The sequence below is a fragment of the Thunnus maccoyii genome, chromosome 4 (genome assembly GCF_910596095.1).
Source record: "Thunnus maccoyii chromosome 4, fThuMac1.1, whole genome shotgun sequence".
NCBI classification, from domain to species: Eukaryota; Metazoa; Chordata; class Actinopteri; order Scombriformes; family Scombridae; genus Thunnus; species Thunnus maccoyii.
Genome location: NC_056536.1, coordinates 12852737 through 12861663, shown reverse-complemented (window position 1 = coordinate 12861663; position 8927 = coordinate 12852737). Strand labels below are relative to the sequence as shown.

Genomic DNA, 8927 nt, shown 5'->3' with positions numbered 1-8927 from the left:
TCGATGCCTCTCTTTATCAAAGTTTGAGTTTTTATTTGAATGAACACTAAGATTAATTGTATGTGGTATAGCACAAATTTAGGCATCATGTAATAAGGCATGCACTGAAATTAAAATATTATTTATTTAGTTTTGTTACCGAGTAGGGACGTGCATATCGTCCATGGAGAATGGGCGTGTGTGCTCGAGACTTCTGAGCGAAGCTCGGGTTTAGTCGGGCTCAGTCGGGTTCAGTCGGTCATCGTTTTCAGGGCTCTATTATCATGCCTATCGTATGTTCGAATGCTCGCGGAAGTACTGACGTGTTCACACTTTGCACGAGAGGTGGCTAGTTTAGCTAGCTAGGTAGAGCCGGGTAGTGACACAGCGGCCGTATCAGGTAAGAAAAGACTGTGATTGATTATTTTTATTGTAATAGCAAACACGGACAAGGGTTGCAGAAGCGTACTGAAACAAAGAAATTCATTTCACAACGGTTGTATCATCCAGTAGGTGCTGATGCGATTACTAAATAATAGTGTGATTTCTCACTGGGCTAGCTTGCTAGCTGTGAAGCCGTTGGAAACGTAGTACTGTATCTCCGGAAGTGAGTTGTCACATATAAGATTCCTTGCTAGTAATTGTAGTTCAGTGTTATCCCGGTGTACGTATATTGCAACGGGAATCGAGTGAGTCGTGAACTACAATTCTTTTCCCCAGGCTCTAATATCCACTACGCTGGAGTTGTGGGAAATGTAGTTACATAAATTCATCATCAGAGTCGATAATGGTGAACTGAAGCTTTGCTGAAACTACATAACCCATACAAGCGGTAATTTGGGCCGAAGGGCAATGTACAATTAGGTGGCTAGTTAGCTATTTGATTGCTTTGTAAGCTAACGTTAGTAACTTGAAAATAACATCACTGACGAAACATTAATAACATTAATAGTATTATTTGTTTACGTAATTATTTGTGTTCCTAGCTATGTTATGGTTTTCCCCATACTGTTTTGATAAATATGACTTATTAGCTGCCTTCTCAGCTGCCTTAGCCTGTTAGCTAGTTATGCAGCTAACGCTAACGTTAGCTATAACCAAGAGCAGTTCTACACGGTCTTGCCTTCTTAGCTAATGTTACACGTCAAAAATGAATTGTAAAAATCTGCTGTGACCGCTACTGCAACACAGTGCAGTTGATATTCAAATATCTGCAACTTCTAACCCTAAACCACCAACTATTTTAAAAGGAGGAAAGAGCGAATCTACTCGGTTCAAAGTCAATGGAGCTCTGTAAAGTCCTACGTTAAAGTAGCCTAAATACTGTATAGAGCCATCGGTTAGATTTAAGTTACAACAAAATCTTTACTTCGCTTGTTAATTTCTAACAGAGGTACCACGAGATTTTGTTCCTGTTATTTCCCCCTGTCCGTAATCAACCTGGTTATCATTTCTGGTCTTCACTTCACCGGTCGTGTGTACTTAACAGATAAAGGTATAGGCAGACAGCTGACCATCTGAACTGACCTCATCACAGATGAAAGAGTACTTATCAGATTCAAACGGCTGGTTGTTTATAAAACTGATCACAGATATCTGCAGGTACATTTCCTTCCTAACTAGTCTTCCTGGATGAACACCCATTTACTGTACTTTTTCATGGAGTAAGAAATATCTATGTCCTCTTCTGTGTCATTTTTTTGTGGGACCACTTACAGCGCTACAGATGCTAACAAATAAAGTAAACTTTATGGTATTATTTGATCTGTAACTGCCATAATACCACCCATAACCACTGGGGTGCTTGAGACTTTCTTGTAAAGGCCTCACAGGAAACTAGATTATTCTAACACCTGAACACCTGAAACCATAAAGTAGTTTATTTTTGAACATCTACTAAAACAAAACATGAAAATTATGCAATTACAATTTTCTTATAATTTCTCCATGCTTGAAGCACAGCATCATGATTATTGATGAAGCCAGAAATTAGACATCAGATGTTATAGTGTGGAGATCTGGTGTGCATACTGTATGTTTCCAATTTAGGAGAATCTTATTCAAGTTTTTTTCCCCAATCCAATGAAATCAGGTACTTAAAAAGACCCACATTTCACTTTATAGAATTTAAACATAACTATAAACTGCAATAAACAACAAATTAATTCGAAATGTGTGCCTTTCCTCTTGCTGGAAGATGCTAGTCTTGTGCATGATAACGATACTGCTCACTGCAGCTTATACAGTCTACTTTAGTCAGACTACCCAAGTAGCCTATATTCATGCACCACTAATCAAAACATCTTCTTTGTCTTCACTTGCAGAATGTCAGAAGGGGACAGTGTTGGGGAGTCGATCCATGGGAAACCATCTGTAGTCTCTGCCTTTTTCACACGGATTGGACAGGTAACGTCATTATCACTTAGATAACACACATCATCATCATTATCTAAGTGATTAGGAGTTAAATAATTTCATACTCTGGCCTAAACACTGGATTGTTTATCTCGTGATCACTAAGTAATAAGTCTAATTACATTGCTAACACAAGTTAAAATAGTCAGATTCGCTAATAAAATGTTAAATAGGTACCAATTAAACTGGTGGTGATTAAAGACATTTCTTTTGAATTAATTAGTCATGCCAGTAGGTGTTGGCAATTTCAGGAAATGCTTTTGTACTGGAATGTTGCAGAGCTAGCGTTGCTGTTTCTCCAACTTTCCTAAAAATATCACGCTTACAAACATAAGCTTACACCATAGTGGAAGCCATTTACAACACACAGGTGATGTTTTCCAGTTATTTTTGTAGAATCAAGGAAACAGGTGAGTTGCAGTGGTGTGTATTTTTAGTTTTAGTCTTTACATGAATTGCAGATAAGGAGTGTTCTGGTATTGTACTTTACTTGAGTTTCCTATTTCCAAGCACATAGTCTTCTGTCCTTTGCAGTTAAAATGGTCACTCAGTAGAAGTATTCTTTACCCAGTACTCAGCAGTGCGGTCAGTACATCCTGACTCTAAGTGGGAAGGTGGTCATCGATTTATCCAAATATATTGGTCAATCAAAATATATTCCCTTACAGTTAAGTAGAAATTTAGACAATAATAGTCATGCTCAGTTAATTAATGTCCAGTATCACTGTACTGTGTCTCCACAAGTGAAAGTGAAAGAGAAAGAGAGACAGCTTTTTTTTTTTTTTAAAGGTTTGCATTGTTTTGTTTAAGGTTGTTTCTTACTTGTTCATAGATAATATTCTTTACCTCTCATGGCTGCCTTTCATTTCTTTTGTGAATTTTTGTAACAGATCTATCAGTCATGGCTAGACAAGTCAACGCCATTCTATGCAGTGCGATGGGCAGTCACTCTACTACTTACTGCTGTATACATGATCAGAGTGTACATACTACAGGTAATTGTTCATTTCTGTTTTTCCAGTTTTCTATGTCATTATTTGCTCAGGGAAGTCAGAAAATGTAAGTGATCAGAGTTGCATTAATAAACAGACATAATAAAAGCGGTACTGATTTTAAAAAAAAAAAAAAAAAAAAAAAAAAAAAAATTCTCTTGCCTTGCAATAAAGACTAACTTTGTGAAGTTTACAATGTCCAATTGTTTTAGACTGTCACAGTGAATAGGTGTTCATTCACCTGTAGTGATTATTTAACTAGTAGTTTGTCCTGTTGTTGTACTGGATTGCATAACATTTATGGCTCATTGTGTTTGTTTTTTGCTCATTTTCACCAAAGGTAAAAGATTGTCTTGGATGATACTCCAAGAAGACAGTGACTGTACAATTTTTGTTGTTGGAGTTGATGCTTCTAGCATTACGTGTTTAGATGATAGTTCATATTTGACTGTCTGTATGTGATATCAGTGTTAAAACATTTTGTCTACTTGCCTGTTTCCATGTAAATGTTTTGGCTTATTTGTGTATGTAGTTCTTACTAACAAAGGAGCACTTTCATGTTTACTGGCTGCCCAGGAACCCTTTTAATTTGGTGATGTTTCTTATTCTGCTTTTCAGGGTTGGTATATAGTAACTTACGCTTTGGGAATCTACCATCTCAACCTGTTCATTGCTTTTCTATCGCCAAAAGTGGATCCTTCACTGCTTGACGAAGGCAAGTTGATCAAAAATCAGTTATTTGTGAGGTGGTCATGTTGTGTACTTGACAGTGGGTTACCTCTCGGGGTATTACCTGTCTGTTCATTCACACTTTTGAATAGTCGTAATTGTTGTTCAATATTAATTCCATCAAAGGTCAAAGTAAAATCAGATGTTACTAAGAATGCATTCTCATATACAACACAGGCATGCACCAACATGTTGTTTATTATTTCTCAGTGTAAATACAATCAATTAAACAGCAGAATACTATTTTTCACATTTGAGGATGGAGTTGAAATTTATTGTTAAAGAATTGCTGGGTTAGAAATGTGTAATTTAATGCTAACATGAATGGATTCAGACAGGCAAAGAAAAGAGCCCTTAATCCACAAAGTCAAACTTTATCATAACATCTAAAGAAATAAAATGTCACAGTAGCAGCCACACTGTTCATTAGCAAGCAATCTCTTAGACTAACACATCGCAGCTGTGACTGCCAAAAACTATTGTAGTAGTAGAGTAGTAAAGTAGTTTACCCACTTTGTGACCTCTATAAGCCTTTCCTTTGTACATACATTGTAATTGCAGATTGTGAAAACTTTTCAGACTAATGTCATCAAAACATAAACATACTAATAATACTTTTGATCGGATAATGTTTTTTATGTTTTAGCTTGGACATTGTTGGTCTTAATGCTGATTCATGACTGAAGGTTTCACCTTTTTAACCACCTCATACACTCAACTCTGTCTTTTTTTTGTAGATGAGGGCCCATCCCTTCCTACCAAGCAGAACGAGGAGTTCCGCCCTTTCATCAGGAGGTTGCCTGAATTCAAATTCTGGTGAGAGTCCAGCTCATCATCTGGGCCTTATTCACTTTCATCCACAGAGTCATTGCAAATGATATTCTTTCGAATGACCTGTATCGTCCAAACAGAAGTCATGCAGAACTCATTTTAATGTCAACCAAAGATTGGGTTAAATCGGTCCGTATTTGCATGCATCCTCATCTTAACTTAATCTCTACTTCATCCCTGTCATCCACAGATCATAACCTTTTTCTAAAGACAAATTAAATATAAAAACTTGTCATTAGACTTTTGTAAGCATGGCTTGACAAACTTTCACTGTGACAAGTCCACATTTCTCTGTGTTCTACCATTGACTTTTTGTTAACTGCCTGACTGTCATTTATTCATTTTCTTGTGTACTAAAGCAGGAAGAGAGGAAAGTGTTTTGCATCAGTCAACATACGGATGACATTTGCCAGGTGTTATTAAAAGCTAGTCTTTAGTTCCCCTTTCCGTGTGGTTCATCTCTATACTGTCAAAAGCATTTGAGTTTTTTCAAATTGAAAATATAAATGACCAGTTTTTAAAACTGTGAGATAACTATAGGAGTACTGATCAGTTCATTCATCAGTTGTTTTAAGACTTACTAAGTTAATAAAACTTGAGAAAATTAGATATATTTGAACATAGTGTTTCTCACAGGTTGAGAACTTACTAGTGGTGGTGGTTGGTGCAGCATGTGACCGATGTGCATGCAGTTTAGAGGGAGAAAGTGTAACCCAGGTTATTGTCTGTAGCTACAATTTACAGATGTTCCAGTGTGGATTTATGTCATGTTTTGCACTGCACATTATTCTCCCCACACTGATCACAAATTCAATTAGTGTCTATCCTTTAGAGTCTAGACATATATAGATGACATATGCAGTACGTTACAGAGTTAGAGTTGATAATGTTGTTGACTCATGCTTCCTCAATGTCACCAATGTGGTTATGTTGTATTTAACTTTTGTTACTTTTCTTACCAGGCATTCGGCGACAAAAGGCATCGTCATCGCCATGATTTGCACATTTTTTGAAGCCTTCAATGTGCCAGTGTTCTGGCCTATACTTGTAATGTACTTCATCATGCTCTTCTGCATTACCATGAAGAGGCAGATCAAGGTAAAAAGCATACATTGACTTACATACACATACACTGTATACATGGATACTGTGGCTGTACTGGAGTCACAGTGTAATGCAAACATTGCAGGTTATCCAAAAAGTGCTCTTTGGATTAGACAGAACATCTATTGTTTGTTGCATGTGCAAAAGGAGAGAAGCAAATCTATTCATCATGCACCGTGCACAAGAGCTTTATAAAATGTCAGGAACTCCAGACTATATAATGCATTCCAAAAAATTAAAGTAGAAATGACTCAATGCCCTTCTGACAAAGCTTTTACCAATACTGAACATCTTAACAATCATAAAGGTCACATTTATTGAAGGGTTGTTTTATTTGAGTGCGTTATATTGTACAAATGTTTGTTATTGTGTCCACCCTTTATATACAGTGCATCTGTTTTATTTTCATACATAAATACTTAGTTTTAAGTGTTTATTTGTTCTCTTTTTTATTTACCTGATAATTTTTTTGCTACTCCATCACATGGGTTAAGTTGGTAGAAATGTTTGAGCAAACCCTAGAAATACTTCATGCTAATTCTCCTCTTTTTTTCTTTCCTGCCTTCTCTAGCATATGATCAAGTACAGATACCTACCCTTCACACATGGGAAGAGGACATACAAAGGCAAGGACGACACAGGGAAAGCTTTTGCTAGTTAAAAACTCCCACTTACCATCCCCTCCCTCTCATTTGAAATTTATCAGTCACAGCTAGTGGGGAGTGACACGGGTTAGAGATTTTTTTTTGTTTTGTTTTTTGTTTTTTTTGTAAGGGGGACAGTAACATGAGAACATAATGTAAAAAATAAAAATTTTGATCCATGGTTGACAGTGTTGTAAGATGATATGAGCAGCACGGATCAAATTAGTCTGGAAATATTGCCTTTGTCTATTAAGGGGTAGGGAGAGGACTTTGATCCTCATTTTAGAATTGGTCTACATTTGTTCAGTAGTAGATGAGACTGAGTGCTGCCTTTTGCCTTTTTAACCCCACGGGGTAAGTATAAAGTCATCAAGAATGAACCACACTGAAAAAAATTGCAGTTATATATATATATATATTTTTTTTTATCAATGAAGGTTATTTCAGTACATCTCACTGTCCCAAGTGAATAAATTGGCCAACTTTTGATTAATATATTGTTACCTACTCATTTGTAACACGTTCTTTATTGAAAGTCAGTAGTGTTAGTAGCAAAATAACATGATTAGATGTGTAAGATTAAATTTGAAGGAAATACAACAGTCTTCAAGTTGAAAAGTTGTGATAAAAGTGTGTTGCTGCTGCTCTGGCTTACAAGAATCTCAGCCTGTAGAAAATGCAGACACTTTGGAGAAATTAGTCACATTTCACTTGAATTTGCATTCATGACAGGCACCTATTATAATTCATGTCTTGAAATGATTACACTCACGATAAATGATTTTTGATTGATCTGTATAAAACTTGAATCGGCTACAAATAAAATTCTGTGTATTACCTGATTCTCACTGGCATAACCAGTGTAGCAAGCGCCAGTATGGATGATTATCATTGCCTAAATTTGAATCCTCACTCACCCACCACATCATTGGATGCATAATTCAGGACGAGTGTCACTAACCCCAACCTATTTAGTCTCCTGTAGCCTGTAGTCTACCTTTTTTAAAATCAGTTATTTCTGATTTGACACCATTGTAGAGACTGGCAGATGGGATACTGTGTCATTGAGCACCCCAATAAATGAAATTCAATCATTTTAGGGGACATTTTGCTTGAAATGGCAAGTCTATGAATTTGCTTTACCTCAGATTTTTACACCATTATGTGGAAAATTATTGAAAACGCACCTTGTCTTCAAAGTGCACACCCAGTATTCAAGTCCAATTCATAACAGGGTATAATCTGAGGTAATAGTCAAGCAGTTACATGTTAACCCAGCTGACCTTTTCTCTTTGAAACATTTATCCATCTGTGTTTCAAAGCTTGAGGCCCATTTGATTTGTGTAGACTAGCTGTTGTACTCCTTTATAATTTGTGTTTACTTTGAAAAAATTTATGGTAAATATAGTCATTCCAAGCAAACTGTTGTTCTCTTTCTTTTGCAGAGGAAACATAAGAAAACTGAGATTGAGAGCTTTTATTATAACAAATGGATGAAGTGGGTGGCGATCACACTTTCTTTTCTATAACCCTGTAATTTTTTTTCTTCATTTTTATCAATGCTGGGGATTTTCTGTCATTACTGAACTTTGATCAGCACTGTAGTAAGGGATCAAAACATTTTCCTGTAAAAAGTTGATGTTTCAAAGGGTTGTCTGGAGGATTTGTGTATATATATATATATATATTTTAAAACATGAATTTTCTTTTGAGATTATTTTTATTTTTTCTTCCAACCACCATACTATTTACAAGTGTTAAAATCCATTTCAGTTGAAATTGATGACAGCAGAACTGGTTAATTGGGTTCTTGATTTGATTGATTAAATATGTTTCTCATGGATTGCATGTTATTGTTTTCTTGTGCTACAGTTATGAAAAAAACCTTGATTTTAATAACTTAAGTGTAATTTTTTCACTCCAAATGCTATTAAAGAGGCTGTGTCCCTTGAAACAGTACATATGTGTCTTTGCTTCATATTTTGTAGAAATTAATGGGAGGGAGTTAAAGGAACAACAAACAAAAAAAACTGATCTGGGCCCAAGGTGGCAATACACCTTTGTTTCCTCCTAGAATCTATTTCAGTACAATTTATGATTGACTTAATTTTAACACTCAAACCCTTTAAAATTCAGAGAAATACAAGAAAGAGACAATGCAAAGCACAACAGTGAAATGACTGCAAATTAAATTGAATTAATGTGCACCATCAAAACAGACCACTCACAAGTA

General features: G+C 35.9%; 1 protein-coding gene across 3 annotated transcripts; it reads left to right on the top strand.

Moving 5' to 3' along the window:
- Positions 1-212: 212 nt before the first annotated feature.
- Positions 213-8653, top strand: rer1 (retention in endoplasmic reticulum sorting receptor 1). 3 transcript variants are annotated; one of them, XM_042408487.1, is made up of 8 exons: positions 215-379; positions 2304-2385; positions 3285-3389; positions 4005-4101; positions 4853-4931; positions 5909-6044; positions 6622-6676; positions 8140-8653. In XM_042408487.1, the coding sequence occupies exons 2-8, from the start codon at positions 2305-2307 to the stop codon at positions 8148-8150; spliced, it is 564 nt and encodes a 187-aa protein (XP_042264421.1). In that variant the 5' UTR covers positions 215-379; position 2304; the 3' UTR covers positions 8151-8653. The 3 variants fall into 3 exon arrangements, with proteins under 3 accessions (XP_042264419.1, XP_042264421.1, XP_042264420.1); XM_042408485.1 differs by having other exon boundaries at positions 213-379; positions 6622-8653; XM_042408486.1 differs by lacking the exon at positions 215-379 and adding an exon at positions 664-811 and having other exon boundaries at positions 6622-8653.
- Positions 8654-8927: the final 274 nt, after the last annotated feature.